Source organism: Polypterus senegalus, chromosome 16 (assembly GCF_016835505.1).
Source record: "Polypterus senegalus isolate Bchr_013 chromosome 16, ASM1683550v1, whole genome shotgun sequence".
NCBI lineage: Eukaryota > Metazoa > Chordata > Cladistia > Polypteriformes > Polypteridae > Polypterus > Polypterus senegalus.
The window spans coordinates 81,731,148-81,755,154 of NC_053169.1; the positions used below are offsets into that span (position 1 = coordinate 81,731,148).

The following is a 24,007-nucleotide window of genomic DNA, read 5'->3' on the forward strand; positions in this document are numbered from 1 at the left end:
TACTACACTATTGGCATGCAGACTTATCCTGCTCAACTGGAAGAATCCTAACTCTCTTATTCTGAGTCAGTGGGTAACTGATGTTATATACTGTATTACATGAAACTGGAAAAAATCAGGGCGGCAGTGCTGCCTCGCAGTTAGGAGACCTGGGTTCGCTTCCCGGGTCCTCCCTGCGTGGAGTTTGCATGTTCTCCCCGTGTCTGCGTGGGTTTCCTCCGGGTGCTCCAGTTTCCTCCCACAGTCCAAAGACATGCCGGTTAGGTGGATTGGCGATGCTAAATTGGCCCTGCTTGGTGTGTGGGTGTGTTTGTGTGTGTCCTGCGGTGGGTTGGCTCCCTGCCCAGGATTAGTTCCTGCCTTGTGCCCTGTGTTGGCTGGGATTGGCTCCAGCAGACCCCCGTGACCCTGTATTCGGATTCAGCGGGTTGGAAAATGGATGGATGGATGGAAAAAATCAAATTCGCACATAGAGGATCTGTGCAGAACTTTTTCAAAACCTGGCAGGATCTAATCAAAAACATTTTAGAATAAGCATTTAAAGCACTGAGGAAGAAGATTATCTCTCCCTTTTTTTCTTCTTCATTCATCTTTATTCAATTATTAATTCATCTATTCATTTATTTTTACTAACTTTAAATTTTACTCTGCTGGCCTAGCTCTTTTTCTCAAGGGTGGGGGTTGATTTGTTTTTAATCCTATTTTCATAAAAGTTTATTTGTATGGAATGTTGTGTGATTTCAATAAAATCAATAAAATGAAAAAAAAAAATAAAGATGGTCCTGGAGGTCCACATGAAGTGACATCCCCTACCGGCTAGCCCTGAATGCATCATCTAAAAAGAGATCCGAATTCAGCAGACTCTCAACCGAGTCTTTAAGCAGCTGTGGCTCAGAGGTTAAGGCTTTGACAGAACGACCCTCCTGACAAAGAGCTGGCTCTGCAATGGTGCCCAAGTCGAAGGGGGTCCAGAAGAATGATGGTAAGCATTACTCTATTTTTTATTTGCAGTGTCAGCAGACAGATTGGTTCTTAAAAGTACTGAAGCTCCAGTGTAACGGGGGCCCAAGGAGAAGTTCTGCACCAGAGCACCAGCCAGGACCGAAGAAGCAGTGGGCTCAAATCTCACCTCTTAGCCTCATAAAAAGAAAAACTCCTTTGCGTGCTTTTCTGTAAGAAAGAACAGACACCAATTGCTTACTTTTAATAATAATAATAAAAAAGAAAACTGGCTATTCTGCATATTTAAAGGGAAGGAAATGCTAACAATTACACAAATGTGATAATAATAATACATTTTATGTATATATTGCCTTTCCCGTGCTCAAGGTGCTTTACAAAATACAAAATAAAACAACAGGAAATGTATAATATGGGATACAAAACTATATCCACATAAAACACTAAATAAACATAAATATAAGAAACATAAAGGTGAACACTTAATTTAAAAGAGAAGACCCAGCCTGCTATTCCTCAATCAGCTCATTCTTATTTACTTAATCTTTAAAGTCAGCGGTCTAAATTATTAATATTTACTTAATGACGAGAATAAAGTCGACATGTTAACTTTATTCTCAACATTTCCACTTTAATCTCGATGCTTATGTCGAGATTAAAGTTGACATTTCCACTTTAATCTCGACGTTTATTTTGTCAGTAGAATGTCGTAAACTAAACTTTATCTTAAAATGAATGTTTAATTTACTAGATTTTCTCAAACCCTGTCATAAGTTAATGTAGCACATTAAATGCTTTGTGTTAAGTGTTCCCCGACCCAGCTCTTAATCACTACGCGCTTCTTAACTCTTTCAGGGCTGATGTCGACTTTTGTCAAAATTCAGGAGTAGACGATGGTAATCAGCTGTAACCTGCAGCAAAACTCACCCTTACATTTTAGTCCGACTCTCTTTGCTAGAAATAAAGTTACATAGCTTTGTGGATTTATCCTCGATTCCCTACTTGTGCATGAGTAGCGAAGAGCAAACAACCTCTAAAATGGCACCGACATCTGGTGAGAGACCAAAGCGAATGTGCAAAGCAAAATACTCCATGGACGATTCGTTATATAGGACTCTGACTTGTCAGACTCCGAGTTTAATGCAAGTGATCTGGAGATGGATGTCAAAAACTAAAGTGAGGTACCAGCATCATCTGATTGGTCCCCTGCTGATCGTGGTGCTGAACACATTCGTGCAGTTGATGCACCTACAGCAGCATTTGCCCGGGAGGCCCACCACTTATGATGACAAGAGGTAAAAACCATATTGCCTAGCACAGCAACAGCCACCACCACCCACCTGCTTTGTGAAGACAGCCAGGCAGCTGGCCCACCGTGCATTCCTGCTAACCATCAAGGTGCCCCCATGCAGCCACTGTCAACAGAGAAGCCGAACATGTGCCAACGGCAGCCACAACATATAGCAATGAATGTTTTATGTTGACTTATGTGTGAAACCATTGCTTTGTGTGCTTTTCAGAAAACTGCATTTTTTGGAAAAAATATTCAGCCCTCAAAGAGTTAAACTGACTTCCTCTTGCACTGAGGAGGCGCAGGCAGCGATCGCCACACAGAATACATTCACTTCATGATATTCCTGCTCTCTGAACATTTAGAATACTAAGATAAATACTTGATATCATTTTGCATTAAAGCATTTACAGTATTAAACATGCATGGTGGTGTGGCGGTAGTGCTGCTCCCTCGTAGTAAGGGGTCCCCAGGTCTATGTTCAGTATAGAGAACTTTACAGCTGGTGTGACGAGGATCCAAAAAACTGGATACAGTATATGAATGAATATTGCACAGGTTTAACTGAAATATCATGTAAATTTTGGGTTCGTGATTTGGTGGTCAGAGACACGAACACAGAATTCAATGGATGTTCTTCTGAGCGGGCTTTCTTTATTGCATGCGTGCTGTCTCTATCTGACGTACCAAACCCCCAGTTCCTATCCTTCCTTTTTCTTTCTCTACAGAACCAATCACCACACGATAAACGTCTTTGTGAAATTAAAACTAGTTATGAACTTAGACCAAGGAGTGTTCAGAACGTTTACAAATCTTCGTTATACATGTTTAATTATGCCATCCATTCAGGGTTGCGCCCATCCCTGCAAGCATCATGTGCGAGACAGGAGAAAATCCTAAATAGGGTGCCAGCACATCGCAGGGTGAATACGAGCAACTCATACACTAGCAGGGTCAATATAGCATAACAAAACCCCAGATCCTACATGACTTTGAAAGGAAACTGAAGCACAGCGAGTAAACCCACCAGAAAAGCAGGACCCTCTTGCTATGAGGCAGCAGTGCAACCTCCACACCACCATGCCCCCACGTGTTTAATACATGCTTTAATGCATTTCATCATTAAATCATATCAAGTATATATCTTAGCATCCTAAATGTTCAGGGAGCAGGAATATCATGAAGTTAATGTATTCTGTATGGTGATCGCTGCCTGCGCCTATTGTGCACGAGGAAGTCAGTTTAAGAAGCACGTACCAATTAACATGGCTCGGGGAACACTTAACACAAAGCATTTAATGTGCTACATTAGTTATTACGGGGTTTGAGAAAATCTAGTAAATTAAACATTCATTTTTACATGAAGTTTAGTTTACAATGCTCTACTATAATGACAAACTACAAGAATAAAGTCAACATGTCGACTTTAATCTTGACATAAACAGTGAGTTTAAAGTAGAAATGTCGAGAATAAAGTCAATATGTCTCTGTAGTTTTTTTTCTTTCTTCTCCGTGGCCCTAATACGCTTCCGTACATAACAGTGTCCTTGATGTTGGGGAAAACGTTATGTGTTATATTATTATGAACATTGTTTTCATATGTTTCTAGTTTTATTCCTGTTCCACTGATGTAAATCACAGTAAAAGTGTGTTGTTCTTGCACACTTGTCACCACATTGGGTCGGGATTTGAAATGTGTCAGGAGACGCCGCTGAAGATGTTCAGCTCCAAAGCCGATGGGATTTCAGGTCAGCCCGATTTCTTAATTAGACATTTCGGACAAGCAGCGTGTTTGCGATCTATCCAGACCCTAACTGCATCTTTTAGTTTTAAAGTGCCGCACATGTTTTCAGTTGTGGTTTGTTTGACTCTTAATTATCTACGAGCTGAGCAGGTCGCCGTCTAACGTGGTTCTTTGACATCTGTGAGTAGTCGTTACTTCTGTTAGTGAAGTATCTATATTACTAAACAAAGGTTGTATATATGCATGGATGCTAGAGGCCAGAAGCACTGAAAGTGCATGCACAGAGTGCCTCAGCGCCCCAGAGTCAAACCCAGTGGCTTCCCAGAGTCAGTAAGTGGTGCCCAAACAACACAACACAAGCTGTAAACTAAACTTGAGGTCACAATACAACCGCCGCCTGAACGTGAATGCGCACACCACCACATATACAACCTTCGTTTAGTAATGTTTGTATAAATGCACGGATGGCAGAGGCCAGAAGCAAGCCATGCACAATACAACCGCCGCCCAAATGCGAACGCACACACCACCGCATATACAACCTATTGACGTTGACCAGATAAATAAGCAAGTGACTGGATTGCTTCCTGGAGAAAGCCACGCCTTTCTAAGTACTAACTGTTGATTCTGAAGATGAAACTGAGCAACTTAAGCTCCCATTAGAATATTTAAACACTATTAACCTGGCCGGATTACCACAACAAAATCTTAACCTTAAAGTAGGGATAATAGTCATGCTATTAAGAAGCCTTAATACTAAACAATGTTGATGCAACGGTACACAGTTGGTCGTGAACAGCATGAGAGAAAATGTTATTTAGGCACAAGTGCTTATGGGATCCCATACTGACAATACTGTTTTGATTCACAGAATTGACCTTACAAGTTCTGACCTGGAATTACCTTTTAAACTGAAACAACGCCAATTTCCCATTAAGGCTGCATTTGCCATGACGATCAACAAATCCCAAGGAGAAACCATGGACAAAGTAGGGATTTACCTATGTGAGCCTGTATTTGCACATGGACAACTTTATGTTGCCTTTTCAAGAGTCTGAGAGTCTGAGAGTTCGGGTGACATTAAGGTGAAGGTTTTAACTACTCCATACCAGGGACAGCTAATTCAAGGACAGGAAACCATCTTTACCAAAAATGTTGTTTATAAGGAAATTTTTGATTAACTATTTTGAATTTACCATTTTATTAATTCTTTGTTTCCAATTTACTTCATTTAAACCTTTGCACTCCGATATTTTTTTTACTTATAAGTGCAGCAAATCAAAGACTATTTGGACTTAAATGATATAACAATTACATTTCAATTTTAGTTTTAATACAAAGTACAAATATTTTTATTTAATTAAATTAAAACTTTCCCAGGACGCTCCCAACCTCCATCATTTTTCATCTCTCCAAAGATCGGAGGAAACAGAAAGTGATTGCCATTCTTGGATTTGCGATTCTTTAGTGATTCGGGGGTTTACTGGTTTGAAAAGAAACGGAAGAGCATAAATATGAGGGTGAAGGTAGGGGATCAGAACTGCTAATCATGCAGTGGTAAAACATCTACGAGACAAAGAGAGATGTGACCAGCGGGCTCTGTTATCTGCGCTCTTTGAAGTCTAATTAATGGCATAAATGAGCCCTTGAATGCGGTTGTGTCTTTTTGTGTTTTAGGATGGCCGCGTTACCCAGCTCTGCTTTTCGTTCTCTTAATCTGTTATTTTAGTTATACAAATAATGACAAGTTGAGATTTTAAAGCGGACTTTTACATCGGATTTCAACATCAGGGGACACAAATGAGGGAGGCCAGTGAAGTGAAAGGCGAATTTTGGCGTCAAAAGTCCGACAAACGACAGCCTCAGCTTTTCTTTTGGGAGTGGACTTCATAGAACTGTGGAGCACAGGGAACAGATAGGCTTGAAATGGCTCCCTTATGGATTCAAAATTGTTGGATATACAGACAAAATGGATTCATGGATAATTGTTACTGGTGTTGTAAAGCGAGGAATTTGCAGCCGGTGTGTCAGTAGTGTAGAAGAACTTGTAAGATTCCATGGAAGGAGTCCAAGCTTTCATTAAACAAAGCATGTCTGGTTTTATTTAGGGGTGGAGTGGGTGTCATTTTGTAGGAGTGGGTTGACTAAAATGTGGGGTGGCTTTATGCTTGTGTTTAACATGGGCTTACTGGGGCAGTAGCATGGGGACCTGGGGCCTCATATATAAATGGTGCGTACGCACAGAAATGTTACGTAAGAACGTTTCCACGTTCAAATTGCGATGTATAAAACCTAAACTTGACATAAAGTCAGGCACATTTCCACGGTACCTCATACCCCACTCATACCACACTATGCGACTCTTCAATTCCACCCGGAGGAGTAAATGCTAACATTACTCAAAGTTATTGTCTGCTTTTTTATTTTTATTCTTTTTCATTTTTATTACTATTTAATTTAATATTGTTTTTTTTGTATCAGTATACTGCTGCTGGATTATGTGAATTTCCCCTTGGGATTAATAAAGTTTCTATCTATCTATCTATCTATCTATCTATCTACCCTGTCGTATGCAAGTTCTCCGCTCAGTTTTGCAGACTGGCGGCACCCAGCGTCAAAGCAGTGCTACTGTTCCTGTGTGGTTATCCTTTTTTTCCTGACGCGGCTTTATAAATACACTGAAATTAACCGCATATTGTTTATTAGTTTAATGCATCTGATTGTAATTAACCAGTAACAATATAATGGTCCACGGAATGGTCAAACTATTCTAAATACCATAACTGCTTTAGTGTTGTTACTCTCTACTGCACTTTCTTTTTTTTTCTTTCAGCTGCACCCGTTAGGGGTTGCCACAGCAGATCATCTTTTTCCATAACAGAATTATCGGTATACAGCATCCAGCACACGCTGCCTCAGCCATGCATCCTACTTGAACTGCTTCTCATATGACAAACGCTTCAAACCTTTCCTGTACGGACCTTGCAGTTCAGAAACAGTTTCATCCCAAGAACTCTAAACGCACTCAACCAATCCATCAACTGCTTCTTGTAGAACTGTTAGTGCTTATTAGTACAATCACCTAACTGTAAACTTGCAGTACAGTTATAATATTGCACAACCTGAGCCACTTTATAAAGAGTGTATTTACATATGATGACGATTTCATTTTTAAGATGAAATGCAGCAAAATATGTTTATTATATTATACAGATAAAACTTTAACTTTATTTAAATAATCTATATTGTTAATAAAGGACACGGTGTTGCTATGCTAGCAAGGATCTGGCGCCCCTCTCACGATTGTTCCTGCCTCGCACTGTATGCTTCACTGGGACTGGCGTGAAGGATAGAATAATTAAACATGTACTATGAAGATATTTCAATGTTCCTTAAAAGTTTTGAAGAATCTGCATTATAAGCTTACAGATGACTTAACGTCCATTACAGAGCTGATTGTGTGGTGATCGGTTACTTGGAGAAAGAAAAGGAAGGACAGGAATTGGAGGTTAGTACGTTTGAAAGAGACAGTACTGCAGGGGCGGCCTTAGGCTTGTACAAACTGCACCTGCACAGGGCCGCCAAATCCCAGGCGCAGCCACGCCAATATATATTGAATATAAAACAGAAAGGGAAAATAACGATACAGCTAAAAACGCAGTGGCAAATTTCAGCAACAGTTAAACGCTAGTGTCATGAGAACGACGTGGCTACGCAGTGTCCGCAACAGACGTGGCCATCCGCCGTGCATAAGATACCTTTTTGACATTGGCGGCGAAGGAGACACTAATTCTTCCTCTGCCCAGGGCCGCCACGAGCCTAGAGCCGCCCCTGAGTACTGCTGCATTAAATGATTTCATCAAAGGTTGCGAACAATCACTGGGCCAGCGTGTTCCCATGTTTAATAACGTGCTTTAACTCCCATCGTCATGAAAATAATATCACGTATACATCTCAGTATTTTAGTTATTCAGAGAGCTGTAATATCACGAATGTAATGGATTCTGTGTCCTGTCGGAGGTGGAAAAAGCCAGTTTAAGAAGCACGTAGTGATTCACGCACATGCAGCACATTGAAGATCAAATACAAAACAAAGCATTTAACGTGCTACTTTAATTACGATGTGATTTGAGAAACTGGTTAATTAAACAATTTTAAGATGAAGTTTATGATGTTCTACTTTAATGACAAAATAAACTACGTGATTAAAGTGGAAATTTCGAGATTGAAGTTGACATTTCGCGCTTTTTCCCCACTGTGTGCCTTTTTTTTTTCTCTGTACCCTAATAAGCTTTCATATGACACTCAGACGGTGGACTACGACTCGCCTTTTCACGGTGACTTTGATATGTGACAACTTCTTTTTTATTTTGGGCACTGTGCGACTTTGTGAACTTGTGCTTTCGAGTTTCTCAGACACGCTATGTCACTCGATCAGCTTCCTTTTGTTGTTTATACCACTGAGATGCCCAAATTAGGGCCCGTGGGCCAAAGTTGGCCCATGGTAATGTTTGATTTGGCCCGCCACACCATCCGAGAAGAGAGACGGGGGATGCCTTCGACAAAGATCGTCATTTGTAGTTTGACATAACATTTTTGTTTGTTTTATTGTTGAACTACAAAAGAGTAAACTGATATTAAATGTTTAAATTAAATGTAAATTAATTCGATTTGCGACACTCCACGTCAATTAACGTCAACAAATTAACAAACGCAATAATGGAGAAATCAAGGCGGTGGCACACAGACAAGAGAAATTTTTAAAAAGTTTGGCAAGACGAGTTTTTATTCACTGAAGTCAAATCAAAGGCAGTATGTCTAGTTTGCAAACAATCAGTTGCTGTTTTAAAAGAGTACAATATCCGTCGTCATTATGAAACAGAACATTCTGCAGCTTTCTCAAAGTACAGCGGCGAGGCGCAAAACAGAAGGCTAACGAGCTGCTTGCTAAACTTCGATTCGAACAGAGCCGCGCTGCTACGTCCTTTAACAGCACAAGAAAGCGCCACACGGGCCAGTTATCAGATTTCCGCTCTAATTGCTAAAAGTGGAAGAGCCTTCGCAACTGGAGAGTTCGTCAAGGAATGTCTTGCAGTGGCTGCAGAAGCAGTTTGTCCTTCTCAGGTACGAATGTTCTCACAAATTAGCCTGTCAAGAAATACTGTCACCTGACGCATAGAGGACATGGCTCAAGACATCGGCGAGCAAATCAAGACAAAGGCAAGTGCGTTCTCTGCCTATTCAATAGCCTGCGACGAGAGCACCAACATATCCGATTCCGCACAGCTGTTGGTATTTTTGCGTGGAGTAAATGAAACTTTTGAAGTGACACAAGAGCTGGCTGGCATTGAGACCCTTTCTGGTACTATTAAAGGACAAGATCTCTTTTTTGCTGTTGAGAGAGTGTTGGAAAAAAAAATGAATTAAAGTGGGAGAAGATGGCTGGCATTACAACTGACGGAGCGCCGGTGTTCTAACGAAACATCCTACCCATCGAAATGATCTACTCACTGATACTACGCATGCGCAGACCAAAATTACGCAACTTTTCTCAAAAAGGCTGTGTCTCTTTCGGGCATTAAATGATGCATATAGAATAAATTGAGAAATGTTAACATTTCCATAAATTTGATAGACGACTTCTAAATACAACATGTTAAATGATGACATGGTATAACGTTATAAGTTTAATGTTACGACTTACAATAAACGGATGGGTGTAACATATACGGTGTATATACCATTCATACCAAGTAATCTGCTGCTTTTATTAACATTATGTGTAATAAATAAACTGTTAATTTAATGTGCTAATTACAATTTGTTTATTTATTTGTTTTATCATTCGAAATAAACTACGGTAGGATACTTTGACAAAGTAGGACAAATCGTCAGAACACCGGCAATGGTAGGGAGGAAATCTGGCCTTGCTACATTAGTGTCTCCGAAAGTCAGTGAATGTGGAGGAAAAGTGGTTAAGTACCACTGCGTTTTACATCAAGAACAACTATGTGCTAAATCTGTCATGTGATACATGACGTCGTCAAAATTGTTAACAATATACGCTCCAAGGCGCTTTCTCACCGACAGTTCAAGCCACTGATGGAAGAGATGGATGCACAATATGGTGATGTGTTGTACCACCAGGAGGTCAGATGGCTCAGCAGAGGGGAGATTTTCTGATCTGCGTAATGAGATCAGAGTTTTTCAGGAAAGCAAGGATGGTAATATTCAAGTGCCCACTGATAAGAAATGGCTCTCTGACCTGGCTTTCCTTGTGGATGTAACAGAGATGCTCAATGTTTTGAATGTTCAGCTTCAGGGAAAGGACCAGATTATCACCCAGCTTTTTGATCACGTCAGAGCTTTCAAACAAAAACTACTGCTGCTCAAAAGACATCTCTCAGCGGGTAACCGTAACATTTACAGTAAAAATTCAGGAAATTTTATGTGCAGTTATCATTATATTATTAGTAATTATATTTAGAATTATATGTGAAGTTTGCATTTATAATCAGTCATGTCAGCATTTGTGTTTTTGTTGTACTTCAAGCTGATAAAATTTGCTTAAAATTAGCTTGTTTCGTAAATTGTCATGAAATAATAATTTCCTCCTTTTTTCAGTTATTTATTCTATTTTTTTCTTCCTCTGTTTTACATGCGTGCTTTGCTCGTTTCACTTCCAATCTCACACTGTTCTTTCTGTTTTTCACCCCACATGCAGGAAATTTAGCCCATGTCTTGGAGAGGTAGGCATGGTGAAAGAGAAGGTCCATGAATATGATGCTGTTCTCAGCAACCTTATCCAGGAGTTTGACAGTCGCTTTGAGGACTTCAGACACAACACTGATGACTTTGAGTTGTTTGCTCAACCCGTCACCATCAGTGTGGATGCAGTCAGAGATGATCTTCAGATGGAAGTAATTGATCTTCAGTGTGATTCAGAACTGAAACACAAGTTCACATCTCTTCCTTTGACAGACTTCTACAAATGTGTCCCAGCAAACAGGCACCCAAAGATGTGCAAGCAGGCACAAGTGATGCTGTCTCTTGGCAGTACCTACCGCTGCGAGCAGACTTTCAGTCTGATGAACTTGAACAAGAGTAAACTCAGAAGCAAACTAACTGACTCTCACCTACAAAATATCTTGTCTTTGTCTGTAAGTCACCTATAGCCCAATCTTGAAAAACTTCTGAAAAATAAGGACCAGTTTCATATTTCTCATTAAGTCACGGACATTGCAACCGAATGGTTTTATTATTGCTTACAGCTTGACTAGTGTGTCTGGCATTGAACTGTATTGTACATTGAACACTTGCAGACTGTTTGTTTTTATTGTAATAAGTTCATTAAAATGCAAAACTTTACAAATAAAATTGCATTAGTTAATCAGAATAAAGTTGTTTTATATTTATTTTAAATATTATTAAATAAATAAGGGGAAACCATAGCAACTTTAATGTAATGCAGTTTGATATATAATGCAAAATTTACTTTTGGCCCGCGGCACCTCAGTCAAGTTTGATTTTTGGCCCTTCATAGGAAAAAGTTTGGGCACCCCTGAGCTATTTGAATAAATTAAATATTGAAGGTTTTTAGAGTGCCATAAAAGTGTCCGATACAAAAGACGCTATATGAAAGAAAAAGAAGAAAGAATGACTAGACCTTCATTAAGTAGTATACAATATTGTCATCTATGAAAGGTGTTATATGAAATAAAAAAGACAGAAACCAAGAAAGAAACGAGAGTACTGGTAAATGATGATAAACGACAAACGGCAAAATTGCCATCTTGCTGCCCTCTTGTGGCAGATAAACAACATCGCAGTACATAAATACTGTTTTTCGTTGTGTTTGTTTTTTGAAGATGCGCCTGTGGTCAAAGCCTACTGCACATCTCTCTCATTGACTTGGCATACCTGTAAGAGATGTTCACTATTTTATATACATGGAATGGTTGTATAAATGCAATGTTAAACTGTAATCTTTATTTCTTGCTATTATTGTCATTAACACAGTTGGGACTTCAACAGTATTTTAAAAAAATAAGCAAAATAAGACGTCCCTGAAAAAATACACTTTGAAAGTTTCAGAATGGATAGATTAAGTACAGTCTACATCGGGAGATATCAAAAATAAATCTAAAATACAAGTTTATGTGTGCGGTGATCTTACTGCTTCCAAGGGATAGCTCAAAAAAAAAAAGTCTGGTTGGCTACATCCTTGCTGGTGTCTCCAGCCATAACATCTTTGTCAGTTCAAAGTACTGCGATAAAAGACACAGTGAGAAGGTGGGAACCTAAGAGATGAACAGGTACCATCCATCCATCCAATCGTCTACACCTGCTTTATCCTGGCCAGAGGAGCTGGTGTCAATTGCAGCAAGCATAGGGAACAGAATCATCACAGGGTAGGATGGGGGACCTAAAAGGACATTTTTTAAATCTGTGAAAGTACCCCATTCGGATGTAGGACCCGCTTTACAGCACATGATACAGTCACCTTTATCATTAAATAGAAAAGAAATCGCCCATCCAAGATCTCATGAAAAAATAATAAATCAACAATAACAACTCACAAGGAGTGACAAAGCTTTTGTCGGAACCTTGAACGGGCCTGTTAAAAGAAGAAGGTCCTGGGAGGTCCACGTGAAGTGACACCCCCTGCCGGCCGGCCCAGACAACATCATCTACTGTATAAGGAGATCCGAATTCAGCCGACCTCAGCCGCGCAAAGTCTTTAAGCGGGTTTAGCTCAGGTCTGGTGCCGTAAGGGTTAAGGCTTTGACAGAACGACCCCCCCGACAATGAGCTGGAATGGAGCTCGAGTCGAAGGGGGTCCAGAAGAATGATGGTAAGCATTGTTCTGTCTTTTATTTGCAGCATCAACTGACAGATTGGTTCTTAAAAGTGTGGCGGCTCCAGTGTAACAAGGGGTCCAAGGAGCAGCTCTGCACCAGACCACCATCCAGGAAGCGGTGGGCTCAAATTTCTCCTCTTACCCTCATCAAAAGAAAAACTGCTTTGCATCCTTTATTGGAAGAAAGAACAGACACCAATTGCTTACTTTAAATAATAATAACAATAATAATAAAGAAAACTGGCTATTTTGCATTGCTAAAGGGAAGCGAATGCTAAAAATTACACAAATGTAATTGTAACAAAGGACCACTATATCTTTAGTATGTTCAGGACTTATTGTGTTCACTCCGGAGTGTCGATCAAGACACTGGTAAATGATGCAGAGAATTCCACACAGCAGCTTAGATTGAAATTGAACTCATTTATTTGGAGATATACACCTGTACTCGAATAGGTGGATTTGTATGTGTGGTCTACAATAAAAAAGAATACATAAAACTTATTGATAAAGTACCCAAAGTCCACTAGATGGCAGTATTACTGAAATTAAGCACTAGCTTATCGGCAGTATAGAATCCAAATCAATAACGTAATCAGTACATGTAAACGACTTTACGTCTTAACATATAAAAAACATAAAATACAAGTTAAATGCAAACGAACTCACCTCTGGTCATCAACGCACACTTATCTTAACTCGGTACACTGCTGATTCTTACTTATATCAAACAAATGCGGAATTGACTATTGCGGCACTCGTGCACCTTCTTCGCTTTTTTAACATCCCATAATAGACACTCTCGTGCCTGCTGGGAGGTGCACCTTTTAATGTGATCCGTGTCTCTTTATAATTAATATCTCTCTAACATTGCCGCCCCCAAATATGCTATGCATATTTGCTATTTATTTCAAACAGAGAAAAAAAAAATATTAAACTTATGATTTATTAGTATCAGAGTCCTGATGTTCAATGTCCGGAAGGGGAATAAGACGAGCAACAGGCCTAGTATAGAGTCTATCCTTCACCTTCACCTCTACAGCTCTTACATGACCATCTGGGCTGGGGAAGGTTCTAACAATTCGGCCTATTAACCAAAGTGCTCGAGGAAGCTGAGGATCAACGAGCATGACCACCATTCCTTCTCGTAGGTTTTGAGGCTCCTTATGCCACTTCTGTCTGGCCTGTAAACTGGGTAGATAGTATTTGACAAAACTTGACCAGAATTGTTCAGTAAGCACTTGACTCTGTCTCCATCTCCGCCGCCCCATCAGCTCATTTATGGGATAGACAACCTGTGGTAGAGAACTATCAGGCCGCCCCATCAGCAGGAAATTAGGTGTAACTGGGTCCAAGTCGGCAATGTTTGATGACACATACCCCAGAGGCTTACTGTTCAAGATTCCCTCTATTTCGATGAGAACGGTTTTAAGTACTTCTTCAGACACCGACTGTGAACCTATTGTAGTGTAAAGGGCCTGCTTCACAGACCGAATTTCTCTCTCCCATGCACCACCAAAATGTGGTGCTCCTGGTGGGTTAAAGCGGAAATTGATTTTTTGCTTTGCAAGCAATTTCTGAAGCTCTGAACTAAGGGTGGAAAATGTTTCTCTTAACTCCCTCTCTCCACCATGGAAATTTGTGCCTTGGTCAGACAGTAGCTCGTAGGGTGTGCCCCTTCGAGCTATGAACCTTCGGAGTGCCATTAGGAAGGAATCTGTGTCAATACTATTGAGAACATCCAAATGCACACATCGGGTAGTGAGACACTTAAAGATAATGCCCCATCTCTTCTCACAACGCCTACCTATCTTAACCTGAAACGGTCCAAAGCAGTCCATGCCAGTGCTGAAAAAGGCAGGTTGTTGAAGCCTCAATCTTGCTAGGGGTAGGTCTGCCATCTTAGGGATAAGGGGCTTTGCCTTCTGTTTACGGCAATCGGTGCAAGTATGTTGAAATTTGCGAACTGCTTCTCTGCCTCTTAGGATCCAGACATTTCTCCTTAATTCGGCAAACACTCTCTCGGGACCTGGATGATGAAGTTTGGCATCATATTCTTGAATAATTAATTTAGTTACTGGATGGTGAGGGTCTAAAACAATAGGATGAATTGATAACTGCTCAATCTCTTCAATACGCGCAATCGCCCTCCAACTCGGATAAGCTGACATGATGTGTCAAACTCTGGTGCTAAAGTAAGAAGTCGGCTGGTGGCAGGAACAGGCTTTCCATTCTTCAGCAACATATATTCCTCAGGAAAACTGTCTAACTGTGAATTTTGAAAGATAAGAAATTCTGACATTCGATAGTCTTCAGCGGTAGGACTGGTTTGATCACCCCTTCTTTGAACTACAGCTTCTACTAGTTCCCTCCATGTATGGTATTCCTTAGGGTTAGGAGTTAGAGAAGACGTCACCGTACTACCACAGAAGACACTCTTCCGTTGCTCTGCTTCAACTTCTGGAACCGTAATATTCGGCCTTACTGGCCATTCTGACTCAGGTTCATAAAGGAATAATGGGCCTTGATTCCATCTGTGTGGTACAGACAATTCAGCTAGTGTTCGACCCCGTGTGATATCATCTGCTGGATTCCTGTTGGAGTCCACATACCTCCAAGAATGGCGATCTGTTAATTCTTGGATTTCGGCTATTCTGGTTCCCACAAATACTTTAAAGCGGCAGGATTCAGACTGAAGCCAGGATAACACAGTTGTGGAATCAGACCACAGAACCACTTGGTTTATTGTTAAAGTAAGCTCATTTTCTAAGAGTTTAGCTACCTGTGCTCCATTTAATGCAGCACACAGCTCTAGTCTTGGTATGGTTTGTCGACGCTTTGGTGCAACTCTAGATCTGGCCATAATGAAGGTAAGATGAATATTACCATCTTTATCTTCGGTTCTTAGGTAAGAAACGGACCCATAAGCTTGTTCGAGGCATCACAGAATATGTGAATCTGTCTGGTAATAGGGAATAAGTCCATATCAACAGGCGTATAACATCTTGGGATACTAATATTATTCAGAGCGTGAAGTTCTCCTTCCCATTCATTCCAGGCTCTTAATAGATCTTCAGGCAACATAGGGTCATCCCAATCTCTTTGTTTATCCCACAATTTCTGGACCAGGACTTTGGCACGTGTGGTGAATGGAAGAATATACCCCAAAGGATCATACTGACTGGCGAGTACTCTGTATATGTGGCATAGTAACCGTTGTCTTCTGCACTGGATGAGACTTGTACTTGAACGTGTCTGAGGAACAATGCCACTTCAAGCCTAAAGTGGATTCTGTGGAATCTGATCGATCCTGAGACAACCAGAGTTCTGTACTGATTGAACGAGCTTCTTGTGGCAGATGTTCTAGTATCTTGGGAAAATTGCTAGTCCATTGACGAAGGTCAAATCCACCATTTAACAAAAGATCTCTTAGTTTGTCTATCAGTTGCTTTGCCCTCTGGGTTGATGGTAGACTCTGCAAATAGTTGTCTACATAGAAGTTCCTTTCAACTAAGGATCGGATCTCATCCCCTGATTCAGTGTTGTCCATTACATGTCGTTGAAGAGCAAAATGGCACAACAAGGACTACAGGTGGTGCCAAAGGGAAGTACTTGCCATTCATAGATAAGGGGGGAAATGCTACTTTCCAAATTACGCCATACAAAACGGAGAAGAGGTTTATCTGCAGGTAAAAGGCGGATTTGGTGAAACATTCCTTTAATGTCGCTACCTACTGCTACAGGATGTTCCCTAAAACGTAAGAGCACTCCTAATAGGGACGGACTGAGGGCTGGCCCAGGGAGCAGGTATTCATTCAGGCTATGTCCATGATATTTAAAGGAGCAATTGAATACAACCCGGTTCTTACCATTATGCTGAACCAGATGGTGAGGAATAAACCAAGATTCTTCAGAGGAGGTGATTGTTTCTGCTGGTAACTTAACAACATATCCAGCCTCCTCCAATTTTTTAATTTCTTCATTGTATGCAGCTGCCTTTGTAGAGTCCTTTGACAGACGTCTTTCAATGCTTCGTAAACTCGGCATAACAGCTTCTTGGTATGCTTGTAGACAAGGCATATCTTTCTTGCGTAACAGTGGTGTGGCATAGCGGTTTACACCATCTACCATTACCTTTATCGTTTTGCATGCAGTAGATCTATGGCATCTTGATCTTGTTTAGACCTTGTTAGGAGTCTCTCATTTCTGTAAGGTATGATGTCTGTTTGCCAGAGTCTTTCAACATTTCTGAAAAGTTCAGACATTGAAGGGGTGAGGGTAATATGAAGGCATTGCTGTGGTTGCAGGTTCTCCTTAAGTAGTTGCGCTGGACCTTGTAATGTCCACCTAATCTGGTCTTAACTGCTGCAGGACCCCCTGGTGGTCCAAGGCGCACAGGTGCAATAGGGTTGATCAAGTGTGGATGATCAGCTCCAATCAACAAGAGAGGGAATGCTTTATGAACAGGTTGTAGTGGAAGACCCTTTAAGTGGTTGTATCGTTGCTGTAGGTCTGCTATTGGGTATGAGTGTTCTGCCAGACTCAGTTGATCAGCTGTAAAGGCTCTTGTGATAAGATAATTCTTGTTAGGTTGCGAAACTGAAGCTATTCTGAAGGATACTGAAGCACCATGCAGTGTCTTCACATCTTGTCTAATGGTCCTTAGTATTAGATCCTCTGGTTCTCCCTTCAGACCTAGTTTCTGGGTAGCATCAGATAACAGGATTGTTCTCTCTGATCCATCATCAAGAATAGCATAAGTGTCTAAAACTTCATCTTGGTGTTGTAGACGAACTTTGATTATTTTAAGGAGGACGCGGCTGGAGCCTTCGGGTTTATCTAGGTACAGAGTTTCACTTGTAGAACTCACTAAACAAATTTCTTCCTTTGGTGATCTATCGTTTACTTCATGCAGGATTTGAAGATGCTTCCTGTTACAGAGATGACATGGTTTCTTCAGTGTGCACTGAGCAGCTTGATGGGCTCGTCCACACCTCCAGCATCTATTTTTAGTTTTAATCCAGTTGATTATCTGCTCCTTATTAAGCTGTTGAAATTGAGAGCATTGACTCAGGTAATGCTCAGTGCTATCACAGTATGGGCAGAAAACTTTGCTCTTCTCAGGCTTCTTACTTGTAGAATGTGACACGGATGCTGATGATGTCAAAGTAGGTGACACTGAAGACTGCTCTGTGCCATGAAAGATAGTGGTCTGTCGGGTTTTAGCTCCTATATCTTTTCTGTTGTCTGGTCTGTGCATCGCTCGATCCTTGTGTCCTTTGCCTCTGGTTTGGCCTTCATAGTTTTGGCACCAAGATTCAAATTTAAGCCATCTTGCTAGATCCAGAAGGGTATAAATAGTGCCCGGTTGGTAGCACATTTGTCTTCTAAAAGATGATCGCAACTCCGAAGGTAATTTGGTTAGTAAACGAGCGACATGTGAGCCACAACGTAATTCGATATCACCTTCTGGACCTAAAGTTTGGAGTAGGCCCACTAAGGCTTGTATCTGAAGGGCAAACTTTTCAAATCCTGCTGCATCACCAGGTTGAATATCAGGCGAGTCCATAACTGTGGCTATTTTACTCAAAGCTAGGTGATGAGGTTGTCCAAATCTTTCTGTTAATGCTGCCATTGTGTCTGTATAGGGAGTAACCGAGTTCAGAAATGAGTCAGCTATTAGACGTGCCTCTTCTAGCTTCAGATGATCCAACAACACCTGATATTTAAAGAGCTCGGTGGCATCTTCTGGCAGTAGGTTCACCAGAGCTAATCTGAGACGGGCAAACTCACTGGGATCCCTATGACTGAAATGTGGAATTGTTGGTTTTGGACCTCTATACGTCATTTCTTGCTTAATAACCCTGTGCTGCTGTCCTGTTTGAGCAGAATGCAACATGGGAGGATAAGAACAGTGCTGTTCGTGAGGTATTGAATAGGTTTGAGTCAGTTCTAGTGGCTCCGACTTCCGAATATCTTGATATTGTCTAATAGGAGTATGCAACAAATAACTTGGTTGTGGAAGCAATGGTTTACAGATCCATACATAGGAGAAGATTCTTCACATACGTATTGAATGCCTGGGGGTTCTGGAACCATAAGAGCTTGCTGCTCTCCTGATGGTCTATGATGAATGAAGTTTCGGCCCGTACTAGGTTCACTGTCATCAAGAGAGGTTTTTTCTTGTTTATCTGCCACTTGTCTATGCCGCGGAGCGGGTAGTGGTGGAGTATTTCGATCAAAGTTAAAGGCAATCTTCTCTGCTGATCTAATACGAGTTCTGGGTGCAGGCACGGGGGGAACTTGATCTTGGGTCAGTTGCCTGTGGGTTGAGGGCAGTTGTTGATTTATTTTTAACTGCTCTTGAATGCCTACTTGCATCTCCCATAAGCGCCTGATCTCCTCTCTCATGGACTGTGTAGTCTGTCTTAACTGTTGATTCTCAAGTTCAAGGTCGTGAATAACTAAGTTGTATCTCAGTGGTAAGAAATCAGCATCTTCTGTTTGAAGTAAAGGTGTTTTCACATCTTGTACATCCCACCGATCCACTGTAGTGTGCAATCTATTCTCTCCTCCATAGGAACTGTACTGACTGGTAGGAGATGAGGCTGCAAAGTGATTTGTTGACTTCATTGGGATGTAGTATTTATTGGTATACTCTTGATACCTTTCCTTATCAGGTGATGGGCGTGCTGTATGGGCCACAGATGGTAATGGAACTTGACCAGGATACTGAACTTCAAATTCTTTAAGATAGGCTGGTGGACGGGTCAAGCGTCGAGGACGGTTACTGTAGGACTGATACTCTGACATCTTTCTTCCGTTGTAAACACACTATCCGGCTCGAAGGACCAAATTTTGTAACAAAGGACCACTATATCTTTAGTATGTTCAGGACTTATTGTGTTCACTCCGGAGTGTCGATCAGGACACTGGTAAATGATGCAGAGAATTCCACACAGCAGCTTAGATTGAAATTGAACTCATTTATTTGGAGATATACACCTGTACTCGAATAGGTATAGGTGGATTTGTATGTGTGGTCTACAATAAAAAGAATACATAAAACTTATTGATAAAGTACCCAAAGTCCACTAGATGGCAGTATTACTGAAATTAAGCACTAGCTTACCGGCAGTATAGAATCCAAATCAATAACGTAATCAGTACATGTAAACGACTTTACGTCTTAACATATAAAAAACATAAAATACAAGTTAAATGCAAACGAACTCACCTCTGGTCATCAACGCACACTTATCTTAACTCGGTACACTGCTGATTCTTACTTATATCAAACAAATGCGGAATTGACTATTGCGGCACTCGTGCACCTTCTTCGCTTTTTTAACATCCCATAATAGACACTCTCGTGCCTGCCGGGAGGTGCACCTTTTAATGTGATCCGTGTCTCTTTATAATTAATATCTCTCTAACAGTAATAATAATAATAATATAATAATAATAATAATACATTTTATTTATATAGTGCCTTTCCCATGCTCAGAGAGCTTTACAAAATAAACAGCAGGAATAAAATGGGATACAAAACAACATCTACATAAAACACTAAATAAACATAAATATAAGAAACACAAAGATGAACAATGGATTAAAAACAGAAGCGTCACGTTACTGTTCTTCAGTCAGCTCATTCTTATTGACTTCATCATTAAAGTCGCGAGTTAAATTATTAATATTTACTGAACTCTTCACACAAGGCGAGACACAATTGGCTCCTTAGTTGCAGCACAGGCCGTTGAATTCTCTCGTTGGAGGTCCCACCGTTTTAGTGGAGGGATTTGCGCTCATACAACAACAGGGATGGATGGAATATCAAAGTGGGATTCTGTAAGCGCAACACCACAACAGGCGTATTATTAGTTATTATTTGACTGTCCACTTTAGCCAAGGCGACTTTTACAGACCCCTTTAAAAAGCAAAATGCTAGGATTTGAAAAATGTTTACCTCGGTCTGTTGTTGCTATGCGGTTTACATTAACAGATAGTAACGAGCGGATTTCATCCCCGCGTCGCCTGCTGAGCGCCCTTTGAGTCGTCCGGTGCCGCACATCAGTTGGGAGACATTGAGGTTACCAAAGGGTGGGCGAGTAGCTCAGGAGGTTCAGTGCTCGTCCAGTAAAGAAAGCCCTGGGTTCAAGCCCCCATACCCATCATGTAGGATTTAGATCTAATTATTTCTTAATTGTGTGTTTACATGCAGTGCACTCCACCTTCCAATTATATTAAAGACTTCGCAGCAGAGAATTACCTCCCCCGATAAATGGGGTAATTCAACCCACCCGCTACAATACCGGCCAGTCCAGGTGTATGTAGTAAAGGACCCCTTTATTTAAGGGGTCCGCTGACCTGTCTGTTGTATAAAGCACGAGTGACCGTCAACGTGGTGAGTTGGTTGCCGTAGCTCAACCGAGTAGATCACTGATGAATTCCAACCCGAGTAAAGGGGTATTAGTATAGAAAATGAGTCCCTTTATTATAAGGGGTTGGCAATAAAAATAGTTTATAGTGTACGCCGCTAAAGGCAGTGCGACATCGTGAAAACAGAGCGACCCGAACCAGCCATGCGGTTCAAAAAGACCGAAGACGGTCCTGAGCTCAAGCCCAGACTCTACCCCCAAAGGATTCACCTCACATAACATGTAAATTGTCCATTTATTTGCAGCGCCCTCCATTCTGACAATGATAAAATACATTTTTGATCTCTTCCAGAGTGAGGCTTAGCTCACCGAGATAAACGAGCCCATTCAGCTCTCCCGCTAAAATGCGGAGGTGCAGGGTTCGAGCTCTGTCCTCTCTCACCGTCATAAGGGGCTAAGTCATTTATTTAAACGGTCCACAGACCTGTTGCTAACATTAAATCCGTCTGGTCAGCGTTCTAGCTAGTCAGACTCGGTAGGGTTCACCGGTTAGACTACTCATGCAAGGTGGAAGAATGCGGGTTCAAGTCTGCCCCCAAATCATAGCAGCATCTACAATAAAAATCTGCCTCTTTATTTGCTGCGGCCACCGACTAGTTAACGTATAAATGATTTCTATATCAGTCTTCTAAAGATGATCCCGTGGCGGCAGAGCGAAACGAACAGGTGACTCCATCAGCAAAGACAGAGTTGGCCCCGCGATCGAGACGACCAACTGAGGAGCAGCAACTGCATAACTCGAAGCGTCAACGGAGGGATCAGATGCCAAAACTGCAAGGTGTGTGTTTATTTGTAGCGCCCTCCATTCTGTCAATAATATAGAAGATTTCTTGTATCGTACAACCGAAGGATTAGCTCACCGAGCTAGACGTGCCGACTCAGTTTTCCTGGTAAAAAGAAAAGGCTCAGGGTTTGAGAGATGTCCTCTCCAGCAGGGATAAGGGGCCAAGCCTTTTATTTAAGGGGGCCGCAGACCTGTCGCTAACATTAAATGCGTCTGATCGGCGTATTAGCCAGTCAGACATGGTAGCTCAACCGGTTGGACCACTCATTCAAGGTAGAAATGTGCGGGGTCAAGTCTGCCTCCAAATCATAGCAGCGACTAAAATAGAAAACAGCCTCTTTATTTGCTGTGGCCACCGAAGAATTAACGGTCAACGTAAATGATTTCTATACCCTTCTTCTAAAGGGGGCCCCCATGGTGGCATAGCGAAAAGATTTCTGCGGACAATGGAGAAGCATACGACCCCGAGACCAACCACCGACAGGCAAGACCGAGTCGGTCCCAGAACAGAGAGTGACCGACGACCGAAAGGGAGTCCCGAGCCAAGGAGGACCCAGAAGAATCATGAACAGAAAGACTCTCTCTTTTATTTGATGTGTGGACTGAGAGATGAGTTGTTAAAAGTGCTGAAACTCCAAAACGAAAAGGGCTCAAAACGTAGCTCTTTAGGATAAACACCTTCAGAGCCACCAGCCAAAAGATAACAGGCAGTGGGTTCAAATCCCCCTCCTACCATCATCAGAAGAAAATATGACCAGGAAAACAGAAACCAAAAGTCACTTTTAATAGTCAGTCATAATAAGAAAACTGAGCGTAATGCATTTGTAAAGTGAGGTAAATAAAAACTACAAAAATAGAATAATTATAATAGTACATTTTAATTATATAGCACTTTTCCCATATTCAAAGAGTGTTTACAGGAATTTAGAAAAAGTATCAATGAATATACAATATTAGATACAAAATTGTATCCACATAAAACACTAAATAAAGGTAAATACTGGAAAACAAGTTATTAGCTAAACAAACACGCTTGATGGACCGAGTGCTCTCTCAGTTTGTCAAATTTCTTGTTCTCTTCAATATGATTAATTATGATTAATTAACAAAATCAGCTCTTCCTTATTTACTTACTTATTATAATATGGTTTTGTAAAACGAACATCAACAGGAGCCCGATTCAAGCATTTGTTCAAATCCTAGCATTTCGCTCTTTTTTGCCTTTTTATTCCCTCGCTTAAGAGCATGTGGGAGGTGGCGCAGTCAGCGTTTTACTGACAGCCAAAAGAGGCGGAGCAGAAACGGCAATTAGTTCAATATCCAATAGAATTTAGAACCAGACGGAAAGAACCGCCTGTTACTCGAATCCCCAATTGGCTTCGCTGATGGGCGTACAGAAACGCCCTTTTCTGCACCAACATCCAATTAAACTTTGAAATAGAAACGCCCCCGTGCTGAACTAACACTTAGAAGGGGAACAACTGAAGCCAAAGTCATAGACGAGATTAGCGCATCAGTGTACCGTAATGTTACGTTTTCCGAGCTAGTGTCACGCACATACGAGACAGTGTCACGGGACAGTAGCGCGCTCACAGACCAGTGTCTCAGCTCTACGGGCTAATCCCTCACCTTGCATTAACAGGTTACTGAGGTCCTTCATTCTGTTGGCACTCCGTAGCACGCCGGGATGAGGTCCAGTATAGACCGCTAGAGGCACAGAACACTCATTACAACAGATAGGAGCTATTACGTAAGTACAGTTGCCGTTTTAACTATTTTTTTTCTTCTAAATTTAAGCAGCATCACACCACGATATGTGTTTTTGTTTGCAATGTTTGAATAATAAGCAATACCTGAGTGCTGCGTGTTAGTTATGTATGGCAGGTAATTCAATTGCAATTTTTACCATAAAGTTTTCTTTTTGCAA

At 41.1% G+C, this 24,007-nt stretch overlaps 1 protein-coding gene and 1 long non-coding RNA gene across 2 annotated transcripts in view; one reads left to right on the forward strand and one right to left on the reverse strand.

Annotated features, from left to right (window-relative positions):
* Nucleotides 1-18,807: 18,807 nt before the first annotated feature.
* LOC120516413 lies at nt 18,808-20,214 on the reverse strand. Its single transcript, XM_039738059.1, has 2 exons — nt 20,093-20,214; nt 18,808-19,899 (listed from the first exon to the last, which is right to left on the reverse strand). Exon 2 carries the CDS (start codon nt 19,666-19,668, stop codon nt 18,808-18,810), a length of 861 nt encoding a protein of 286 aa, XP_039593993.1. The 5' UTR covers nt 19,669-19,899; nt 20,093-20,214.
* A 3,425-nt stretch (nt 20,215-23,639) lies between these two features.
* The window catches only part of LOC120516894, a 47,205-nt gene continuing 46,837 nt past the window's right edge, over nt 23,640-24,007 (forward strand). The window contains exon 1 of the long non-coding RNA XR_005630937.1: nt 23,640-23,830. This is a non-coding gene — a long non-coding RNA (uncharacterized LOC120516894). The remainder of the gene's footprint in view (nt 23,831-24,007) is intronic.